At 35.7% G+C, this 24,881-nt stretch overlaps 1 protein-coding gene across 2 annotated transcripts in view; it reads left to right on the top strand.

The window, feature by feature from the left end:
• The first annotated feature begins 283 nt into the window (after positions 1-283).
• Positions 284-24,881, top strand: part of CCDC141 (coiled-coil domain containing 141) — a 97,784-nt gene continuing 73,186 nt past the window's right edge. For both annotated transcript variants that reach the window (XM_055812439.1, XM_027786239.2), the window contains exons 1-3: positions 284-488; positions 2,074-2,196; positions 22,817-23,008. In XM_055812439.1, the coding sequence (XP_055668414.1) occupies positions 387-488; positions 2,074-2,196; positions 22,817-23,008 (417 nt within the window). In that variant the 5' untranslated portion in view covers positions 284-386. The remainder of the gene's footprint in view (positions 489-2,073; positions 2,197-22,816; positions 23,009-24,881) is intronic.

Below are 24,881 nucleotides of genomic sequence, written 5' to 3' on the forward strand. Positions count from 1 at the left end.
AAAATATGGGGTCTGTCTGTTTAGACTCAATAGTAAATTTTTTTTTTTCTAGCTGTTTTAATTTGAGAATATTTTTTCCTTCGGTTAGCCAGTGTCAGGTGATGTTCATGGAAGAAGCCTTTCACACTTCAGATGGTGACAAAAAAGAACAGGCACCTTAATGCTACCAAACTAGGGGTGTGTCAAATCTCTCTCAAGAATGATAAACTCAATGGAGTTGTCTATTTTTAACCTCCTGTTCTTTCCTTTTGGCAGAGTAATCAGTGTTAGCTGAGCCGTTTCACTGAATGAATCTAAGCGAGACTGTTGCTTTCTGAAATGAACTGCGGACCTTGCAAGAGCATTTCAAGTCTGCTTTAACGTATGAAGTCCCATTTTGAAACACCATGTCAAATGAAGCCAGTTCAGAGCAGAAGCTTTCTACAACAACAGTCAGTTCGGTTGCTGTCCAGGCTGGGGATACCAGTATTGTTATAGCCGTACTTAAGGTAAGGCAGCAACTGCTAGCATGTCTGTTCTTGGCTTTCTGCTGCTCAGTGATTACCACTTCTTTTAAATGTTCTGTGCAAATTGTTAGCTAGCATAAAAGGATAAGGCCAGGTCATTTAATCAGTTAGTATCTAACAGCTTCCTTGGAAGTTAATACTTGTTTCTGTTTGTGTTATGTTGTGTTTTGTTTTTAAATAGAATACATAATTTGGCCAAAATATGTAGGCTCTTAGAGGCAAGGAGTTCCTCTTACTCTGTTTAAAAACTAAGAGATAAATGCAGAGTGCTGTGAAAATAAGCATGATGTTACCTTTAATCATAGCTGAGATTCCTCAAGATATTTTTAAACTGTATTTAGCAATAATTTTACATAATTAGTAGTCTACCAACTCCATAACTGCAGATTGCATGTCTTTTTTTGAAGTGTTTGCTGGGGGGAAAAAAAACCCCTAAACCTGATAACGAGTGGTTATTTTTGAAAGCTGTGAATTCATATTCCCATGTGTCGTAGTGGAAGCCCTCATGTGTATATAGCTGCCTACAAGCACCTGAAGGCCTGTTCTGAGAGCTGCAACCCACACCTACGGTTTGCACAAAACTTGGCACAGGGAGTAAAGCTGGATGCCGAATCCCAGCTGGAATTTATTAGCAGTTTGATTCTTCATTCTCCAGGCAACTTGGAAATCACAGTAGCCTCAGCCACTAGTTTGTAATGCAGAATAAGGTGATAATGAGTCCGGCTGTCACCGAATCAGGGCAGTTATGCGGGATGGGGTTAGCTCAGTTGTGCAGGTGGGAAGGTTTCCTCCTATCAGTTCTCACCCTTCCCTGGAGGACTGTACTGCTGTACAGGTGTAATTTTGTTGCAAGGAGACTTAAGTCCAGGGTGAAGACATTTATTTTTCCCCTGTGTGCCGTGGGAGTGATGCTAGCCTCCAGTGACATCACTGCTCCATTCCTTATCACTATCCTCTCCGAGTCACGCTTCTCAGGCCAGCAGTTCTGCAACACAGTGAGGAACAAATTAACTGTGCTTTGGGTTGCTGTCAAGATTCCTTTCCTTGGGTACCCTCCAGGGCTCAATGGGAGATAGCTGCTTGGGTTCCTATTCCAAAGGCTGTTAGCTGTCCCTGCTGCTAGCTGTGCAATCTCTCTCTCTATATATATTCAGTATAGAGGTATGTTGGATCTGTGTGGTGGAAATAAGATTTGAGGTTATGGTTTTTGCATCTGCTGTAACATACTTGTACCTCCCACCCACCCCCCAGCTTCCTTAGCCATCTGTGCAATCTTCAGCTGAAGGGGGAGAGGAGCTGGAGAAACCTTTTCAGCTCATCCTCATTACTCTTCAGGCAAAACCAAAAACGCAGTACCTACTGGATAAGACTAGAATCTGGTATTTTGATACCTGTTTCAAAAAGTTTGCTATATTCTCTGTGTCTTCACTCCGCAATTGAATACATGTTTGTGGGTCCATGTGCTCCTGTGACCATGGGGAGAACGTGTGACCTGAGAGTCTGCATGAGTGCATCAATGAAGGAAAGCCTGTGTTTGCTGAAGGCTATAATTGTTTACTTATTACAGTGTGGAAAATGGGTGAAGCTTCAGCTGGCTGAATCAACGCCAAATTTATTAGAAATCGGCAGCAATCAAGATGAGGCTAAAAAACTACTGCAAGATCATGAATTCCTCCTAGCTAAACTGAAGGTAAGACGTGGTAAGACCACACAGCAGTACACCCCGTCATTACAGTCCAGGTACAACAGCTGACTGAGCTGCCTGGGCCTCCTGCACACAAGGCTGTGAGGTTACACTCCACACAGAGAAAAATATGTTCGGCCTTTGTCAGTGCAGCAGATCAAAGCCAGGCGTCTGCGCTGGGAAAATGCACCCAGCGTTAATTACAGTTTTCTGACAGCAGCAGTAAAGATGCACTGTTTCTTCCACTTTATAAGTGACTGTTAAGTCAAGTGAAAAATTCCTATAGCCCTCTGTAATGGCTAAATATAATGGAATGTAAATTTTCTTTTTTATTTCTCCTATGTTATGAAAAGTTTGGTTAGTTTATAGCAGCTGTAAACACAAGCAAGGTTTTTGTAAGTGTGAAGCAGATATTTCAGGCATAGTTTTATTGAATATTAGTCGATGTAAGATACAGTAAGAATGATATCATAACATTAAATATGCCTTGTCTTGAGCTAGGAAGACGAGGTAAGTAACAGACCTAAATCAGATTTTAGCATTCTTGAGAGCAGGTTATAACAACAGTGGCATTCGGACACAGTGTGACATGTTTGCATGGAAAAGCTGAATTATTTTATATGGATGTTTGACACTGAGAAGAGTTTAAAGGCACCTAAAAAGAAATTTTGTTTTCATGTTTTCATAGGGCAGAATGACTATGCCTGTAGATAAATTCTTCTACAGTCTTCCTCTAATTCCTCTAAAATAAATTCTATTTTTTTTGAGATCACCTAAAATTCAGATCTGAAAGAGTAAACATGATCTAGATAGGATCAAGTGTATTTGATTTAATGCTAGTTGACTATATGCTTCCCCAGTCATAAATTTAAAATGTTACACAAGATAATTTAATGCGGTATAGGAGAATGTATTCTAATATGGTGCATAGTGTGGATTTTGAATAGTATGAAGAACAGTGTTAACAAAACCCCAACTGGCCCAAAAACCAGAGAGTGTGATTCTACTATCTTTACTGATGCAAGTGCCTCATCTTTATTGCCATCAGTGCTACACTCAGGCATTCCTGGAACAAGCTGCTATATCCTGTTTGAACAACTCAGAATTAGCTGAGTTCTTATACACTGACAACAGGAAGAAGCTGAGTGTTGTGTCCTGACTGTCAAAAATAAATTTTAAAGAGTGGAAAAAGAAAACATAATTCCAATCTCTAAAAGAAAAATAAAAGTTCAAATAACATTTTATCATTAAGTCAAACTTTAGTGTGTTATGTATTTATATTAAATATTGTTTGCTAAGGGGAAGAAAATTATATAAATATTGTTCTGAGACCTTGCAGGTGTTACTGAAAACTTGTAAGGACATGAAAAAAGACAGTAAACCAAAAAAGTCCTCTCCACAGACTCCATCTTGAAATCATTGTATTAAAGAAAACAGAAAGGAGAAAAAAAAAAAAAAAAAAAAGCCATGATAAATGATGTCTCTAGATGCATCCCCAAACTGCTATTCCATTTTTCTTTTTAAAATCTTTATGTTCTGTATATGCTTCTTTTCATTAAAAAATTACTTGAAATGCTTTTAGGTATTTTTTTCACGATTTCTGTTCTCTGATGCTCACTCAAATGTTTGACTTTGTTTTCCTTTTAGTCTAGTTGCACAAAACCTGGTTTGTTTTTCATTTAGCAGCATTTAAATGTTTTCTGCTCACAATAATCAGAAAGCATTTATGTGTTTTCTGCTCACAATAATCAAATATTTTAGTTAATATTGGTGAAAATGCTATTTTCCACTTGTATTTGTGAAGTCTTGTGACTGATTGCTTGAACCCAGATGACTGATCCATATCTGGATCCCCAAAGCTTAACAGATTATATCAGATCAGAAAATCTATTCTACATAAAGTGTTAAAAAAATTCTTCTCATCCAAATATATCAGGAACAAATAGTCATTATTTCATGCTTTATACCTGCAGTCCTTGCAAAATTCAGCATTGATTAATGAACATTCTATAAAAGGATTAAGTTAAAAGTGACTATTTTTTCCTCAATAATTTAAGAGCTGCAACAATACAGGACTGCAATGTCATTACAATTAGTACTGACTGTGCATTTTTCAGACATGACCCTTTCTGTCTTATAATAAGCTGTTAACACTTGTCACTAATTATTCAGCCTTAAGTTACTAAATCCACTCATCAAAATTTTTTTACAAGAATGATTCTTAGTCTTTGAAGAATGGATTATAGAAACTTTTTCTATTGGCGTTTGTATGAATTATGCATAATTTATGTGAAGATGGATAAAGACGTAGTAATCTCTGTCTTCAACATTTATGGACATAAAGATTTAGTTACTTATGAGAGGATAAAGAAGAATTTAGAAATGTGGCAGGAATGGGGTTGAAAAGATGATACAAAATTGCAGTTGCTAGATGGTTCTTGTTTTGATGGTGTTCAGTATATGTAATCACGTTTGATCTTTTACCCTTACTGAGCAGAGAGTGAGTAAATTTAAACAATATTTAATTGTACAAATACATGAACATTCTCCCAGCTATGGTCTTATGCAGTGCAGTTTTTAATTCTTCCATATTGGCTACAAATTATTATTTTCATTTACTATTTTGTTCCAGCTGACTATCAATGACAGACTGTGTCAGCTTATAACATTAGATCTTGGCATTTGGAATGCATTATGACTAGTCTAAAAAAAGGTAAAGATGAACCTAGGGTCTTGTGCTCAATAAAACTTGTTCCGGTTACGTGGCAACATTGTGATATTTTATCTAAGAATTACATATATTTTAAAACACTTATAGGCAGTTAAAACACTGTAGTAATGCTAATATGGCATATAGCAAAGCAGAAACATCTTGGTAGAACAACACTCTTATGAAAATGAAGGCTTCCATAAAATAAATTACAAATATCCATCAAAAAATACCTTCCAGTTCAAAACAGCGTATTTGTTACACTTAATATTCATATTGTTGATGATATGAATTGCTTCAATGGTGAAACTTGAATTTGAAAAGTTGCTGAATGCCATATTAGCTTCATTTGCTTTTTATCAGTCTAACTTTTCAAAGTAAAAATATTAGAAATTTATATTATAGCAAGAGGACAAAAAAGTTTGGTTTTTCTTTTCTGTGCTTCATTAGAAAGAAGGGAGGATAGAACCCTTATGGTTTTTAATTTTAGAGCTGGGATGGTTTACAAATAGAAAACAGTGCAATTAAGAATTTTTCCACTTGGATCCCCAGGAAATTGATATAATTTTGTATATTGTGGAATTTTTCAGTCACCTGAATTAGAAGTATAATGAGGCAGCTTTGAATTGCCTTTCTCTATTTCTCTTTTATTGTTGTATTAAAAAAACCCTAAAAAGTCATGTTTCCTGACAGATATTAATACTGGATACACATATGCTTAACTTTGCTGATTAGTTCAATTCAAAGTTAAGCATTTGTGCAGGACGGTCAGAATTCCCTGTACCAGCAATGATCTGAATGCAAAGCTAGTCTTGTTTAAAGGAAGAGTTAGATGATTAATACTAAATACATCTTTAGAATCAGTGCTGAAGAACGTATGGACTTTTAGAAGGTAATTTATGGAATAGTTGGCCATGCTGGCATTGTCCCATGTTATTTTGCAAACTCATTGTGGGTTTTGATCATCCTTTTGCTTTTTAGCGTCATTATCCTTGTCCCAGTGTATAGTTCAAATATTCAGGCCAACTTCTTTCATCAGCGTCATACGTTGATGATTCACCAGTGTAAGTAAGGACAAAATTTGGCTCAGTGATCAGTTTATAGTACTTCTGATTCTAGAGGAGAAGGAACATAATTCAGTTTGCTATTCAAGGGAATTGTTTATGACTTAACAATGTTAACGAGAGTTAAAAAGACCTGAACAACTAGTTTGATACTCAGTAAGGCAGAAGGTACTTTAAAGGGAAATAGGAACAGACCCATTGAATAAGTAAGCAACGATTTTTGGAACATTTCTTTACTGCTTTTAATGTTCAGGATTATTGTGACACAAAACTAGTGTGTGTACTTTAGGGCATTAGGAAAAAACACATCCAAAATAGAATCCTTTGCTAGAATGCCCTCTATCACACTCATTACTGTTGTAAATTTTTTCTACTGAATTTGGGCAGTGGGAACACCCCACTATTCTAAGAAAAAGCAGAATACAAGTTTTGAAAATCTCCCCATTTCAAATCTTTATGGATTAGGAAACGGAGGGAGTTGAAAGAATAAATGCTGAACAGGAAGTAGTAAAACAGATTAAACAAAACCCATGTACATGATGTTTACAATGTCTAGTTAAAATTCCTTTCAATGCTCTTAAAATTTTATTTATATGTGCTATATTGATGTCCTTTATAGAGGAAATTATTCTATCTGGTTTTGTTGAATTGTCATACTGATTACTAGTAGCTCAGAAGATTAATGAAACTTGTTTAGCAACAGTTATTTAAGAGGTAAACTATAGTTCAGTTTCTTAATTTTGTTCCATAATGCCTAATTGATTAGGGAAATGTGTATCTACTTGTAATTTGCTCTAGGCAAACTTATAGATTTGTTTTCCTTTGGATATAAATCTGGTGTTTGTAAGTGTTAAAGAATTACATTTTTTTTTATAATTGATGAATTCATTTGACAGGTCTAGATGCTTCCAGTACTTATATGTATTGATTGTTGCAGGTTCCATGAACTGAACTGAAATGTTTCTTTTGAACGTGGCTAAGAATGAAAAATAAGTGTTTTCAGGTTTGGAATCAGAGCCCTTTATCTCTGTGATCTGACCCTTCAGTAGTTTTAGCTAATATGTTCTGATTCTAAACTAATACATTGTTTCTCTTTTGCTAAATTAGACCATATCAGCATTGTTTTGTTAAAAATAGCGACTTCTGTGACCTCATACAAGTCTCCTTCCCAACATCTGCCTCATCCTTGTTTAGATGATCTTTAGCAGATTTGTGTGTTCTGGAAAAGTAAATATATGCACAGGTATGCTTTGATGTTTTACTCTTTACAATTAAAAAAAAAAAAAAAAAGTGACAAGAATCAAAACCAGAAAAACTTGAGAGAAAGAGCTTCCAGGAGGTAAAATGATTGCATTGTGCATACATATTTCTCTCCCTTTCTTCTGTTCTTCATAATTCAGTTGTTGCCTATAGAAGGCCTATCTGGAGATAACATGCTGTCTTAGTGTTTGAATTTCCCAATGTTAATGCTTTCTGGACCATTAAAAAAAACCCAAAACACAAAAAACCAACCAAACTGTGTGTTGCCATGCTATGCTTTTGGCTATGACAATGTTAAAACCCCCACTAAGACAAACAATGGCATTTTTGGTTTGCTTCCAAAGTTCTGGGTTTTATCATGAAAGAGACTGGCTGAACTACTATGAAACAGAAATAAATCCAGCCTATAAACTTAAATTTTAAACCAACAGTGTTATTAATTTGACTCGTGAACCTGAAGATTGCACCTAATTATTTTATTTACTTCAATTCACAGAGCATAAATTGCAAAATAGTAATTTATATGCTAATATCCAAGAAAAACAAATTGGAAAATTACATTCTTAAAAAAGTGATAATATGCTCATTTTTTGCATTTTATGTCTTTTAAGTAAGTTTTGCAGTTATTTAAAGTCAAAATATTTTCATAATACTTATTTTTCAGCAAATTAGTTATAAAAGAAATTATTTGTTAATATCTTCTGAATTATTTGCATTAATTATTGAGGTGCCCAACAGTACAACTAGCAGCAAAGTCTAGCTGCATTTTCTTCATAAAGCAGAGCTGATTTTTGCAAGTGATTTGAAAAAAAAGAAAGAAGGAAAAAGGTAAGATTTAATAAATATTTTTGTCAATGTTAGTTCAGCTTGGTCACCAGTTTCAATATTTGCATAAAAAAAAATCCCACTGAAATAGTGTTCATCTCAAAAGAGTTTTATGGCTACTTTCTGGTCTTCAAGTTAATAACTACTTGTGTTGTGTAATGTAAAATATGAGCTAATGTGTGTAATGTGGCCCAAAATAATAATGAGAAAAAATACAGGGAAGGAAGAAGGAAAGAAAACCCTGATCAGTATCACAGTTTAAAGATAAGCTAGTTGTAGTTCCACAGTTATGAGAGAAATGTGTGATCCAGTCAGCTATGCATGCAAGTCTGCTCAAACAGTTTGACAAGCCCTACCTGTTTTTCAGGAAATAACAATGAGAGACAGAAATAGATGAAAAAAAGGAAGAAAAGGCAGAGTTTTCTGAAGCTCTCTTCTTCCAGAGCAATCTGATATCCAGTTCTGATGAGACTATTGCTCATTGGGAGCAACCTGATCATGAACCTCACCATGAAATGGTGAACCCAGAATGAACCTGATCATGAAAAGAAGCAGGTCGGGAGGAAGCACATGAACTTCAGTAATATAATAATGGAAATGTTATGAAGTTCAACAATCCAAATATAAGCTTGCATAGTTAAAGCGAATAGCAAGTATTTCTGTTGCAGTCATAAATTTACCAATTGATTGTGGAACATGGTTAGCACCATGGCTGTGGAAACAGTCTAGGATCTGATATTTGCAACTATTCTGAAAAGAATTCAGAAGCATGAGTAGAAAATTAGGATTCTGGTTATCTATACCGAAAAAAGCTGACATCAAACTGAAGGTAGGTGTCTAGTACGGGGTACCAAAGGGAAGAGTATCACTTTATTTCTAAGAGTGGACTAAGAAAACGTTTTGCCTGCATCAGCAGAAAGGCTGAGATTCTCAGAAATGTATTGCATGGGTAAACACCGCAGGAGAGCAACTGCTTTAAGTTGAAGGCCACTGGTGGCTTAAGAATATTTATAGCACATAAAAATCATTAAAAAACATAGGCTGGAAAACGTTTCTAACTGTAAAGGAAATGTCCCAAAATAGATTTTTCAATGGGAATAAAAGGGGAAAATATCCTAGGTGATTTTGATTGGCAATAAGAACTATTTGTGAAAAGGACTGTCTGAAATTGTTTTTAAGAGCTGGGGGCCTGAACTTGCTGACCCAGGTGTTGTGTAATCTTAACAGAAGATGAAAACTCATGGATCTTTGTTTTATTGAAGTTCTGCACTTCTGAGTTCTTGATTGTATGATAACTAATAATTTAAATCTCAGTTGGTCATGTTGACATAAACTACTGAGGATTATGAATTTTAGTGATGAATTAAATTGATTCAGGAGCTCCTGCCTATGTAAGAAGAAATATTAGATAGTATTTCAGAGGGAAAAGCATATTTTATCATGACTGAATTCAGGAAGAAAAAGGTAAAAACTTTACTGACATACAGTTTTTGGGTTTTTTTGAGATGCGTATTGGCAAAGAAGTTCAGGGAGTGAAAGAAATTCTACCTGTGAAATTACGACCGTACCTAAAATATCTGCAGTTTCATTTTTAAAATAATTTGAGAATTTTATTAACATGAACAGGAATACAATCTTTTTGTAATGAAACTGGTAGAATTAGGTTTTGCAGATGTCTGCCCCTCATGAAAATTAAGAGTGAAAGTGCAGGATTTGACCTGGTTTTAATGCCTATGATTTCACCTAATACTATTTGTTTGAGTTCTATGACATGCTAATTATAATTCTATATTTGCATTCCTAATTTTAGCTAGGGGTAGAGTATAAAATAATATAACTTTGTACCAAAATACAGTGGGTCCAGTGTTCCTTAGTACTGCAGTAACTAAACAATTATGTAAATGGTATACTAAACGATAGTATTTTGATTCATGGCCACGTTTCTTACCGTGGTAAAAACTACCGACTGCAAACACAAGCACTCAGAACTGAAAAAGGGACAGTTTTAATTCCCTGTTCCCTCAGTCCACGGTGTCTTCCAGCCTCTGAAGCCCCTTGCTGCAGATTGTGTGCTAGAACTCCTCAGCAAAACTAGTACCTTTTAATGATGTATTCTTCCTTTGTCTTATTTTTAGAAATGTAGAATTTTATGTTTTAATTGAAACTTTCCAGAAAAATCCAGTATGACACAGATCCTGCTACATGAAGTTTCACTCTGGTTTGGCAAATTCACAAGTAACAGTCTTATAATGAAATAGAACCATAATTTTAAGCATTGCAGTCTGCATTAGGATTCCACAAACTAATGCTAAAATATCGTGACTTCGACTTTTTCCTTCAAGTAAACATGCCAACACCACCAGAAGCGTTGTACAGAGCTGTGTTTTGTTGTAACTGTATTGCACTTGTCAGCCTTTCTCTAATCGCTGTCCTCATAAATCTTGTCTTTCCCTTTAGTTTTTAACTGATGTTAGCAGCTCCACATGGCTTTTTGGGTTGCAACATACTGTATGCTGTCCCCTCTAGGCCTCTATGACGTTTAAGTCCAACCTGTATCTAGTCCTTATTTTCCTTAGGAGTTTGCCAGTCTCTGCCAGTGCTTCAATCTCTCTGATTGTTAGGCATTTTCCTCTGTGCTTTGCTTGGCCTCCAGAAGCTTTCTGAATACATTATAAGAATGCACTTGAATGTGTACTCTAGAAGGCCAAATTTTGTTTCCTCTCAGAGAGGGAGGGATGCTCAGCATACCACAATCAGGGAAGGCACAAGGCAATGCCCCACTCCCTGTCTGCGCTCTCTTAACCAGACGTAAAGTACCCAAATACTGGGCTGTGAATGAATGCATACAAAAGCTATACTATCCATCCCAGTTTACACAGAAAAGACTTTTCTAGACCTTCAGCTATTCACATTCTGTCTTTGCTACAGTGTAAGACCCAAATGTACCCTGAAAATAGGTGGGGGGAATGCTGCGTGGCTGCGCCAGTGCGGCAATATCCGGCAGCACAGGGTGTAGCGCTGCAGGACTGGGACTGCCTCCCGCTTGGTTTCCTCTCAGTGCATCGTAACCACAACAGTGTTCCCTTTAAGCTACCAACAATACAGCGGTGTGGCAGTGGAAAGGAAAAATAGCATCTTGCATAGAAACTGAAACTGGCCTGTAGTTTTCAAAACAGTGCTTTTCTGATGTGGTTTTACTGAGTCGTGTGTTTGTACAAACTTCTTTTTGACTACATGCTGGGCATTCTTTATATTGTCAAGCTTTATGCCAGCTACTGAAAACTCCAAAAGAAATGTACCATTCTGTTTTCCTGTGTTCACAGGGAATGAAAGTTCGTGAAAGAAACAAGTATCATATGAAGTAAAAAGTACTCTGGACATGTTCGTATCACGTAATTGTTAATTTCAGAAATAACAGCACCACATGCTCAGAGCTGGGTGTGTTTCTTTTATTTTCCCCATTCAAACTGGAAAAATAAAACAAACACAAACCAGACTATTCCAGGAAAAAATACCCTTCCAAATTTGTTTCTGCTCTATTGGAAAAAAACCACATTTTAAAAAATGTATTTATTGAGAAATCATGCCAAAACAGAGAACTGAAACATCCAATCCAAAACCTGATTGAAACAAAGTTATGGCTTTACTGGAAGGCTCTGTTGGATTAATTAAATTTTTAAAAAACACCTCATCAAAATTCAGATTTCTGTGAAATATTCTGCTTCCCATGAGTCATTGTTTTTTGATGGAAATATACTTTTTTCGTCTTACTAAACTTGCTTCTAATACGAGGGACATAAGTTGGAAAAAAAGGAAATTCCAATTAGATATTAGGGAAAAAAATGAAGGTGGTTAAATTCTGGAATGGTTTGCCCAGAGTTTTGGAACTTTCATTGTTAGAGATGTTCAAGACTTCATAGGATAAATCCTTGGGTAACTTGAGCAAGGGATGACCTGTGGACTCCCTTCTAACAGAAATTATTCTGTGATTCTGTGTTGATAAAAAGTTTATATTTCAAAAATGAAAAGTATAAAACCAGTAATATCAGTCTACTCTATTAAAAAAAAAAAACAACCAAAACTATTTCCATATGTATCTGAAAACCCCAACAGTTGAGGATAAATATTTGAAAAGTTCACCGTAACTAATGGCTTTGACAGCTGTGGAAAGCATAATTCCACATTCATGGCAATAAAACCTTAATATCCCTCTGAAGACCATCTTATGTATTTGAACTATTCCTCAACAAAGTAAAGTTTCCTGTAAAATATTTATCTTTTCTTACTAGTCTGTCTTCTCAAAATGCAGCTGTGTTCTGTGGCTGGTGTAACAGACAAAATGACAACTTTTTTGAGACTATATTAGGTTTTTGTAGTACTAGAGGAGCTATTATTAAAAAAAAAAATAAAATACATAGTTGCTATAAATGTGTGAACCATTTTCAATATACATGAAAGAAATTGTTAAGTCTGTATTTCAAAATTTCAATGAATCAGTTATAAAAACTAAAAAGTTATTACATGAGCAATTTTCTAATGCTTTTTTGTAACTTTATGCACACTGTTTTTGCATTTCATTAAATACAGCAGTTTAGTTTGCTTTAACTTTCAGATTAATGGAAAAAAAAATGTGTGAAGCATGACTGATAGTTTTTGAAAGTTATCCCAGTTTTCTCTGTCTTAGGGATTATGTGCCTCACAGCTAATCAGTTACTTGAAAATATAGCATACTTTTCACATACAAATGTTGAGAAAAATTTCCTCTTTCAGAAAAAAATGTACTTCTGTGCCCTATACCGATTTTACAAAGTCCATACTGAGTAGTTAGGAAGGATTTAACTTTTGAAATGTATTCTTAATATGTTGAAGCTGATGTAATATTAGAATAAATGCATGTCTAGTTTTATTTCAAAATGGTCAGCTCTTTAAAAAGACATTCCAAATGAAGCTACCTTAGATGCCACCTGCTTTTTCACAGTGTATTCAGGACACCTGTGAAAGTGGTATGATAATTTGGAGGAAATTTACCTACTAGTGGCAAGTAATCTGTGTGTGAAGTTCTGACAATCTTTCACCTTTTTGTTTGTTTTTAACATGTCAGAATTAAGAAATGAAAACTATTTCTTGTCATAGATTAATATGAAGATGTTGAATTAGTAAACATCTAATTTTTTACTAGATTAATATGAAGATGTTGAATTAGTAAAAAGACTATCAGTATCACATACTTAACTCCTGTAACATTATATTAGTTACAGAGCTATTCTAGAATGTTGGATAATTCATGAATGCCACTACTTCCACAGAGTTGTGCATGCAACCATTTTATGCCTCAGTGAGAAAAATATAATAATGCCTTCTTTTAGCCTTTACTTCAACTTTTTTATCAGGTAGTATTAAAATGGCTGGTTTAGAAGTAACATTTCTTTTTTAGATGTATTGCTATTGTTCGACGACCACTCTCCCAACCCATTATCTGCCCTTACACGCCAATGCTATTCATGGACAAAATAAGATTAAATACTTCGTTACTGTGCTCAAAATTCTCTGGAAGAAAATACAAGTGTTTCAGGTACATAAGAAATGACACCTCTCTCTTTACTTTAACTTATGGACAGAGGTTATCAATTAATTTCTTCTCCCTTATGTTAATTTTATTAAACGGAGGCTGTTAGTATCTTGGAGATGTGGTATTTAGTGGTAAGTATATGGATACTTAGAAAGATAAAAATGTTTTCCAAAGTCTCTCTTTAATTGTTTTCATGAACTAGCTTCTCAGTATGTTTTCTTCTGATAATTCAAACATTTATCATGAGTGTGAAAGTGATTTAATTTCTATTACCTGAGTCTGAAAAAATACTCAGGACCAAATTCAGTTTAGAGTCATAGCTATTCCTGATAAAGTGAATTCAGATCCTGGCTCTTCAATACTGTGATGGGAGAGGTCTGTTGGACACCACCTTTCCCAGGGCATGTGGGAATCTTCTGAATTTCCTCAGCAGTGTCTACCAACATGAGTGTTCTAAAACCCAGACATAGTTAAAAGTTCTATTTAGTTCTCTTTGCTATAAAATAGCCTGTCAAAGGGCAGCATAAATTCTATCTACATACTGTTGGTGGTTTGCTGGTATTTTTTGGGTGGTGGTTGTTGAGTTTTGTTGGCTTTTTTAAAGTGCTGGTTGTGGTCTAATTTGTGTTTCCTTGAACCAACTTGAGTGAATTTTCTGTGAAACTTTTTTGATAAAATTAATAAACTTAAGAAATTAAGGGGATCACAATCTACTTAAATGCTTCAAGCTACTAGCCTGCTCTACCCTCCTTGGAAGTCAGAGGGGAGGCCAAAAGAGCTAAAGCAGCATTGATTTCCTTGCACCCTAAGGATCAATGCTTATGCTTTAGAGTGCAAATAGACATGTCAAATATTAGGATACAGAGGTAGGAGAGTGTATTTGCATATGCTAGTAGACATTGTTATTTAGCTATGTTCTCCAAACAAACCCCCAACTACATGTAAATTTGAAAAAAGCCTGTAAGGACCATGGAGCTATACAGTGATTTTTCAGCTAATGAATGACCAATTTTCAAATTGACGATTTCTGTGAATGGTTGCAATAATTATAATGGGAAATTTTAAGGAAAAAAAAATGTTTTTTTTTTACTCATCAATTCAATTACCTAGCATAAACAATGTTGAATTGAAAACATTTGGAAAATACAGCACCTGATAATGGTTTCTTTTTGACAGATTCACTAACTATACTCCAAATAAACACCTCCATACATTGGTTAGAAAAATGATTATTTGTGCAGACACTGCTACAAGCAGTTTATGTCTATCAAAGAACCCAGGAGCAGCCTTGCATGAGCTACCCAAATGACTCTGCCGTTGTTTTAGCACCGTTTCTGAGTTGCCAGTGCAAGAAGGCAGTGATTTATTCTGCCTTTTCATCCACTACTTGGTACTTTTTTTAAGCTATTGACGGCGAGACCTAGTGTGGAGTTTTGCCATCTGAAGAAAAGCAGAAATGATCAATGTGTTTTTATTGGCCAGGAAGGGTAAAATGCTGCTCACTGCAGAATTTTTATTTTTTAATACAGGAGATCTTTATTCGTTTGGGAGAAACAGCTGGATATTTTTAAAAAGCTTTTTAAACACTACATAAAAATGAGTCAATTGAATATTAGCAGTTTTACTGAAAGGCAGGTTTTTCATACAGGAAATAGGAAACCAAAACCTATAATGATTACGTAAAATTAGAGTGTAACAGAAACATACCTTACAAATGCATTGTTTATTTATTCCACCACCCCACCCCCCCCAGCTTTACTTGCTTTGAAAGATTTTAAGATTTCTTAAATGTGCTGTACAAAAGTTAAAGCAAGGCACTTCCTTGGCCCTATAGCCAAGGAAGCAGGTATTTTCTCTTCTGTGAATAATATATAATGCCTGAAAAATATCTCATCAGCTGTGGAATGAGTATGGATCTGGTAAGAACTGCAGTATAAATCCATTTCCTGCACTTTAGATATTCTTGTATATTTGCATGTAAGTGATTGTGAGGCAATGCAGAGTTTTGCAAGCTCAAGGCAATGCCAAAACTCTAACTAGATTCAGTACTTAACTTTTGTATAAATGAATTAAGGTGGGACCATGAAACTATTCAACCAGAAATGGTGAGGTAAGAGAGCAATTGATCGGTGTCTGAAGTTAAATAGTACTGTGTATGGTAATGAAAAGCTTATGGATACTTTGTTGCATATGGGTAAGGTAGTGACTGGGTTATTAAAAACCTATGTTGTTTCTGTTTTGAATGTTACATTCTGAGTTCTGACAGCAGGTCTATCTTATGCTTACACCTTGCGTAGACATCTGTGAACTAACTTTAAAACTAGCTCAGACATAGCTACATAGTTCAGTAGTATGAACCACAATTACCTGCCACTTCTACTAAAATCATCTGCCAAACTTTAGTTGTTTACTTTTAGAAACCTTTCTAGGAATCATTCTATGTCCATCAAGAACAGGGTTTGTTCATTTGCAGCTGGTGCATTTCTTGTGCTCAAAGCCCTATAATGCTTAGTTAAGTTCCAAGCATCCGGTGGCAAGAAGTGGTAAATTGCAATAGGATTAATTCTCAGATCTTTTTTGAGCTGCACTGCACTAAAGGATTTACAGTGCAGATGGCAGAAATGTTTGGCCCCAGCTTTTAGTGAAGGTACAACATCAGCAAAAGCAGTAAAACAACTTGAGAAGTAAATACTGCACTAGCACTGAGTTCTAGGCTACTGACATTGCACTGTGCTGAATGAGTGACTTTAAACTTACATTAGGTGTGTCTTCACCAGCTGCATGCAAAACAGATACCATAGTGTAGACTTCTACCCGTTGCTGCCTTGTTTTCTCTGAAACAATACTGTTGAAAAGTGGCAGTGCTGTGGATAAGCATGCTGCAATTGGCAAGGACAAAAGACAAGGTTAAGAAATATAAGAGGGCTTGAGTAAACTACAGATGTGTTAGCGTTAGGGCTTATTATTGTTGTTGCAGTAAACACAGTTCTTGCAATATATACTTTTGTATAAAAGTATGATTCTTGCACACTGCTATGAGTTGCAAGGTTTATGAATTGTTATGGAACAATTTTGTCAAACATCTCGCAGCTCTTCTACCTAGTAATATTTCATAAATGATTATTTGGAAATAAGCTTCCAAGTGAAGAGAAGTGTTAATTTTGATTTAATACAACACAATGAGATTTTGGTGATCTATATTGATTTAAAAAAAAAAAAAAGTTTAAAGACAATCAGCAGTAAATCTTTATGAGCAGTGGTATTCAACATATTGTTAACTCTATCACTTTGATCCAATTTTGTAGTGAGATAATTGGAAGGGAAGCTCTTGTGCCTGCTCCAGGTGTTGCTGGCTCAGAAATGTATTTCTTCTTCTGTCCCAGGTTCTCCTGTCAAGCTCCTGTTTCCTCTGTACTTTTCTCAGCTGGGATTATATGCAGCCAGGGGTAGAAGTGAAGAGATGTTTACAATGTGCAGAAAAATGTCAGGGATACATAGAAAATGACAGATTTTCCTGTACTTTAAACAGTTACAGAATATTTGACTATGGAGGAAGTTTGACTTGACTTTTCAGGCTTGATCAGGCTGTAAGATATTTTTGGGTTTTGTCTTTTTTTTGTTTTGCTTAATTGCTATATAAACTGTCTTGAGGAGTTTTAAATCCATCAATTCGGTAGCTTTCCTATTGAAGAATACACTGAAATGAAAAGTAATCAGTTGCGCATAACTTCAGTGCAACCTTCTACAGCTCTGCATAAGATTTACCAAGATATAGAAATATTGTGAAATATAGCCTTGGTATGTTCCTTGCAGCAGAAAGTCTTTCTTTCCCCTAAAGCCAATCTCAGCTACCTAAAATTTCATAGATAATGTTGTTGAAATGAGATAATTCTGTAGCAGCAGAGAGATACAAATATCTCAGCATGTTTGAAAGTAACTTTGTAGCCTATAGGTTGCAACTAAAAATGCTTACCTATAAATAAGAGGGTAAACTGTGTGTTATAACATCAAATAATTTTAACTTAGTTAAAAAAATAATCACATCACCTTTCACATCCTTTAGAAACTTTAGGGGTAAGAGTCTGTGATGAAGCACAGCACTCATAGCAAACAGGGAAGCAGTCTGGGAAGTGATAAGCTGTCTTTGGGTTATCTCAGCCCTGGACTGGAGCATCTGCTAAACTGACCTTGAATACAAAATGAGGAGCGAGCAGAGAAACAGAAGACAAATGGCTTTTTCAGTAATAGCTGTTTTGGAGACTGAGTGGTCTGTACACTCCGTACTGCTTTATGTTTCTGTCCTTACACGGCAAATGACTGCTTCAAGAAATAGTCTCATGGTTTCCCTCCTCACTACAGCCAGACTTTGCAGGTTGGAAATGAACTGGGGCCTTTCAGGGACTCCAGCTCTCTGCAAGCCTCTTGAAGTGGCTGGAAAGCAAGAGGATGAGAATCACACCAATGCATGGTATCAGCTGTTAAAAACTGTGGGTTTGGTTTATCTCTTGCCTGTTGAGGGTAGGTAGCTGCCCAGAGAAGCAAGTATCCTCATCAGTTTCCAGTGTCTTCACTACAGTTTAGAACAATCCATATGACAATTTTAACACTGCAAAGAAGCAAGTTGACATTGACATACCTGAACTCTGACATGCACTTGCACTTCCTACAAAAAGATCATAGAATTGAATCAATATCAAAGAATCAAAAAGCCACATTGAGGTAATTTGTTGTTAGGATATAGCCCTAAATTTTAGGTCTATTTTTAAACAAACTTTAGGACATAACAGCTATTTGCTAGTGCTGAGTGACAAATGACAAGAACGGAGTGACCCAGTCTGCACATGAAACCTTTGTTTGTTATCTTGTTTTCCCTTTTGTGGTCTCTTCATATACCTTCATTTATCAGTAGTTAAGCTACTGAAAAAAACTAATGACGTCCATAAACCTTATTTATTTCCCATTTTTATAGCTTTTAAAAAAATCTTGTGTTATTTCCTGGTTCACAGTTCTTCTAGAATATTCTTTTTGTAAATGTAAAATAATGTTAGTGTTGAATTTGGGTCTTGAGTGTTATTGCTTTGAGTGAGTTGAGCTGTTAGGAAAGACTGAAACATTTTTCTGTGTCCTGTGGACAAGCAGGATTCTAGGCACTTTGTGTTATGGTATCATATGCAGTTAGAAAATATTATTTTGATGAAATTGGACAGAGAACAAATCAGTGTGACATGGAAAATTAGTAGTAAATTCCTCTCGTGTCTAAAAAGCTGGTCAGATTACCCTTGACTGTGTCTTGATGATAACAAACCCATAGTTTTACACTGTGCTTTTATTAGGGTAGCCTTTTACAGTCATGTTACAAGGAGTCTGCCTGCATTTGCAAAATACATTTTGAGAATCAATATCTAGGTCTGTTTTGAAAGAATGCAAATGTCATGTCCTGCCTTTATATATTGTCTGTGAAATGTAATGAATGGTAACAAGAACAGCTGGCATTAGAAATAAATTGGAAGACTAAAATATATTTATTGAATATATAGACTATTTGGAGAGCAGCATATAAGAGTTGTGTGCTCATTAACCTGTTTGCAAATGGCTTCAGTTAAATAAACTGTTCATTAGTATTCTTTGTGCAAAATCTTAGAAACAGTGGTATAATTAGCAAGATGAGAACAAAATAGCACAAGTCTAGCTACTAATTTTACTAGCATTATATAACACAATAGAAATGTGACTGCACTATTAATGCAGGTTTGCCTTTGATGTGCTTGATGCATTTTTATTGTGAAAATCCCATGTGTCTGAAGTTAACCAACTGGAAAATTGAGAATGGGGCCTAAAAAGATGGGAAAAGTGGCCTTCCAGCTGAGGTAACTTCCTTCTTCCTGTTTGTGTTGTATCCACCGTTGGAGATTTAAAGACCTTACTTAAAACGCAGTGTTCTCAAACAAGTGAATAATGTAGACAAAGATGTGCTCTATTATGTAGACATAACCTACGTGCCTGTAGGTTACTTCTGAAGGCAATTATCTGTGGGGGAAAAAAAACCCAAACCTTCATTATTTTCAGTAAACTGTAATCTGTTTTTTTAGAAAGACAGGAATACTATATACTGTCCTTTTGCTAATTTCCCAGTTCCTTGATAAATACCAGGGAAAATAATCCCCGACACTTTGTCATTTTTAAGTGAAAACAATGATGACTAGCATATTAAATCTCCAGATTTGCTTTCTAGCCACCACTTACCCTAAATGTGAGCTTTGTTCAGCTATATCTAGTAAGCACTCTGAAATATGTAAATGTACTGGGTCTGGCTGAGCCCCACAGCAGCCCTCACAGTGCTGCGCTTTGTACTGGTAGCTAGAAAGGTGGTGATAACGCACCAGTGCTTTGTCTACTGCCGAGCAGCACTCGCATAGCACCAAGGCTGTCTCTCCAACATTCCCCCCACCTGTCACCAGTAGACTGGGGGTGGGCAAGTTCTTGGGAGGGGACATAGCCAGGACAGCTGACCCAAATTGTTCAGTGGGGTATCCCATACCATATAACATCTGCTCATATATAAAATCTAAGAGAAAGGAGAAGGAAAGGGGTGCTTTTGTTATTTACAGCATTTGTCTTCCAGAGCAATTGCTATGCGTACTGAAGCCCTGTTTCCCAGGAAGTGGCTGAATGGGAAGTAGAGGATATCTTTTATTTTCCTTTGCTTCCATGTGTGTGGCTTCTGCTATTGCTTCATTAAAATGCCTTTATCTTGACCCACACAGTTTTGTTCATCTGATTTTCTCCACTGCCCTGTTCTGCTGAGGAAGGGAGTGATGGAACAGCTTGGTGGGCACCTGGCATCCAGCCAAGGTCAACCCACTACAGTCTATATTAACCTCATCCTACCCTGCTGTCACAGGGCCATGAAGTCACATGCTTATGTGTTTCATTCATTCATCTTCTGTCATGATGCTTCTTTTAATCTACCTTTGGCCTTAAAGCTTCCACGAGACTTCACAAGATCTTTTCTTCTAGGGGCTAGAAAACAAAACAAACTTCCTTTAGACCTGTTAGCCAGGATACATCCAACACAGGTAGCACTTGTGAGTTAGTAGTTGGAGTTTAGCCTTTTTTTGAGGTTGAACAAAGAACCAAGGCTTTGTTGGCTCTGAAGAGCTTGTGCATATATTTATATATATATATAATTACTTGGACAATGTAATTTTTACAGCTTTGACAGTATAAAAATAATTGAGAAATAATGATGCAAAGCAATAAAAGAAAAATCAACAGAGAGTTGAAAGAACTGTATTAAAGATTGCAATGAAACATGGATTTTCATATAAAATTTTCATGAGTGCTCTGTTCATTAACTTACCATTATCATTGTTTTGATGAAGTGGGGTTTTAAATTTTATTAATTGTACAACCATATAGTTTTCGTGGTTTAAAAATTATGAGTCAGTGCTGCTCTTTTTTTATTTCTAATAATAAGGATTCTGACTGCTGCATGTAAGACTAGAAAAACACCTGCAGCAACCCCTAGTTATCTTGTCAGCTAGATAAATATTCTTGAATAAAAGTTGACTGGAGTACTTTGGATTAGATTCCCAAGACCAGCTGTTTTTTGTGATCTGATTCTTGTCTCATTGTGGTAAAATGGAGATATAAAACAGTTGCTCTCAATAGTTACATCAGAGTGACAGTATCCACTCCATGCAAATGACCTCATTTAGTGTCAAAGCATCATTTTAAATAAGTGCTGATTTGTTTTTCACTTAAATATAGAACAGGTAGTATTTGGGGGATTTGAGCATTTCTTTCAATATGAGACAATCAGGATGGGGATTCAACAGAACAAAACTAATTGGTTTTAAAGAAGGACTAGAAAGCAGCAGTCCCCATTCCTGGTGTTCAGAAAATAAAGTGGAATGTCTTGCTGTCTAGAATACTGGCTTTTGACCAGATGCTCTTTTTGGTGGGTTTGTCACCAAACAGTAAGCATGCATTCATGTTGCTGATAATGACTTTTCTATATATTGTAGAAAATATGGGTTTGTTGGAGCTACTCTGATGCCTGTTAATTTTACCACTGTTTGTTTTCATAGTTGGCTGTTTGTAAAGTTAAAATAATGTAATTCTATTTTTTCAAAGAAAGAATAAAAGTTCCATAATTTATTATACTGTTCTCACAGTACTGCTTTTAGAAAGAACTGGTGAACCCCTTGAGTTCAAGCTGACATCTTTGTGTAGGATAGAAGATCTAAGGAGGACTGTAGGTTATAGCTCTCTGTTTCTGCAATTTCATCTTTTCAGTTGGATCTATCAGGAGAATTTGAAGTTTTCCAATTCTTTAGCCTTTATTAAAGCCTGTGTCATGACAATGAGTTATCATAGATTTTAATTTGCCTAATATAGATTTCTTTTCCCATTACACATTCATTTGACAGCACCTGTAATAACAGCAGAAATTGGGACTTCATTAATTCATACTTTTAAAACAAAAAGATGGAAAGGGAAAGTACAAATGCTAATCTATTTTTCAGATACACTAAAGATTTTTAACATAAGCTGGCAATGGCCCAGCAGTTATCTTTCTTGTGGTGGGATTAGTAAAGGGAATGAAACACAGTAGAATGATTTTCTTGACAATGGAGTATTATTGTTTGGCAGCCAGCTTGAGCAATGCAGCGAGCTGAACTTGAAACTTTGCACAAATTTGGTGTTTTTCTGGAGCATATGTGCATATGTTCAAGCTACTCTTGTCTAGATTGCATTGAAGTCATCAGACACTTTTAAGTTACCTTACGAACTTCTAAAGCTCGTAATGTCAGGTAATGTAATATGATAGCATATGAAGGAAGATCCAAAGTATCTGCATTGATACCACCTCCATGAAGATTTGTGTTTAAGGAGATACAAACCTATTTGAATCTAAATATTAGAGATAGAATCATAAATTCTCATAACATTTTTTTAAAATGAAATTTCATTAAAATATTGCCTAAGTGCAATGAAATTCAGAAGCTTGCTACGTAACATGCAGGAACAGCTACATTCCTATCACTAGGAACTGGAAATAAAGCAGGAGTAGGAGACTTGTCAGTAATTTATCAGACCCGCTGAAGAAGTATCCTGACACCAGTACCAGCACAGTGTATTGGATTCTGTTTACAGATTCCTTCATTTATTTATTTATTTATTTTTCCTTCTTAGGCTTTGGAAGACCACGTATGGGACTTGCTGCACGAAGCAGACAAGGCTGCAGAGGAGAACAAAGAAAACAGTCAGGTTTATGATGCCATGGCAGACACCCTTGGGGATGCATGGGATGCCCTCATCATTATGTTAGAGAAGCGACAGGCACTTCTGGAACTTACTTCAGTGTTCTTTGAAAATGCTCTGGAGGTTAGTATTTAAATCAAATTACTCTTAATTTGAAACCTCCCACATCTTATAGGTACTCTGTCTACTGTAATTCTACCCTGTTATATATGTTCATTGCATTCCTAAAAGTTGAAGCAATTAAGAAAATAAAAATCTCTAGATACACCCTTCCTTTTCCACCTTCATGATAATTCAGTATGAAACTGAACATAAACCATGTAGACTTTAAGAAATATTTTGGTCATGATGTCTCCGATATTTGTAGTTGACAGAAAATGACAGTGAGCTGGACCAAAACCTGAAATACGTACTTCAGTGGCTATGGACATTCTGCAGAATATCTTTCATTTCTTATGATTATTTGGTTTTGAAACAACTAAATTTTCAAATGCCTTCACTAATGCTTACTGAAGATTGGCCACTGAAGGTTTTACACCAAAATATCCATACAGCTATTGTAATTATGCAAACTAAACATTAGTCTAACTTGCCAGTCCTTCACCTGAGACTTCCATGTGCAGATGTGCACATAAGGACAATTGTGTGAGCCCAGAGACAGATTTCAGTGTGTCTTACCCTGTTTGCCCATTTCTCTGTATCTCTTACTCTAACTCACTGATACACAGGGAGCTAAAGCAGAGAGGGATTCCATGCACTGCAGGTGTGTGCTCTCTCTGTGTAGCCTCATATTCAAATCTCCCCACATCCCTGGAGCTTTGAAGAGTTTATTAATTCTCCCTGAATTATTAATAATTTAGTTTCTACAACAGCCCAGTGCTACCTATAAGTTACAGAGGCAACCATTCTACTGCTAACTGTCCTAAAACCTCCAAGATCAACAATCTACTAATTATTGTGTCCTGGCAATGTGTATTATACAAAGAAATTAGTAAGAGCTGGTATAAGTATCACTGTGATAAATTCTGTACTACCAAGAGTTGACCTAGTGCAGCCTAAATCCATAAGCGGTTAGCTGAACAGGATTATATCATATAAACAAAATGCAGCAGCATAGCACAGCATAGATCGCGCCCGTTACGTATAGAAGGGAGGAAGAATTGCAGTAACTATTTAAATAGGAGTTGCTCAAACTCCTTATAGAAAGGCTTTCCTTTAAATGACAGCTTGTGCTTATGGACATCTTTTTTGTACTGTGATAAAACACAAAACTTATCTCAGGAATAGTATTTAGTGAAAATCAAAACTGAAATCTCAAATATTGATACCTAATGGATTTCTTTTATAGCATGCAGGTCAAGTGGAGAAAAATTGGAACAACAGAAAAGAAAAAAAAAAGCAGAGTGCTTGCTTTTCTTCTTCCTTAATTTCACCATAGGTTTCAACATCTTTGCTTATACCAAAACACAAGTTTGAACTCTACTGGTTTCTTCAATCTTGGAATGAAGCAGTATAATTTATAAAGATTGGCTAAGATGCAGAATATGTCTAAAGTGTATCTAAGCTACTCATACATGGAATTGTTCCTGCAAAGGTGGAAGCCAAATAAACAATCCCAATCTTAGTTTTAACACTTTCAGCAGATTACCAAATTCAGTCCAGATCTCCTTAAAACATAGCATGTTTCAATATTTAAAATACGGAACCCATGGAAAAATGAGCTGTAAAAGAGTAAACTAACTTCAGTCTTCATTACAGACATGCTGTTTCCCCACTATAATTAATTACTGTGTTTTACTGCAATATTAGTTAGCTTAAATTTGCTACTCATTTCTGCCTTCACAAGATTGCTTTGAAGTTGCATCTCTGTCTATGTTGCCCTTAAATGTTTGGGGTTTTTTACTTCAATACTTTAACATTAGAAAGAAGTTCTGGGAAGGAAGAAGTTAAAGGCTTCATTCATGTTAAATGATTTTCCTGAAGGCATTGAAATTAA

Source organism: Falco peregrinus, chromosome 8 (assembly GCF_023634155.1).
Source record: "Falco peregrinus isolate bFalPer1 chromosome 8, bFalPer1.pri, whole genome shotgun sequence".
Taxonomy (NCBI): Eukaryota; Metazoa; Chordata; class Aves; order Falconiformes; family Falconidae; genus Falco; species Falco peregrinus.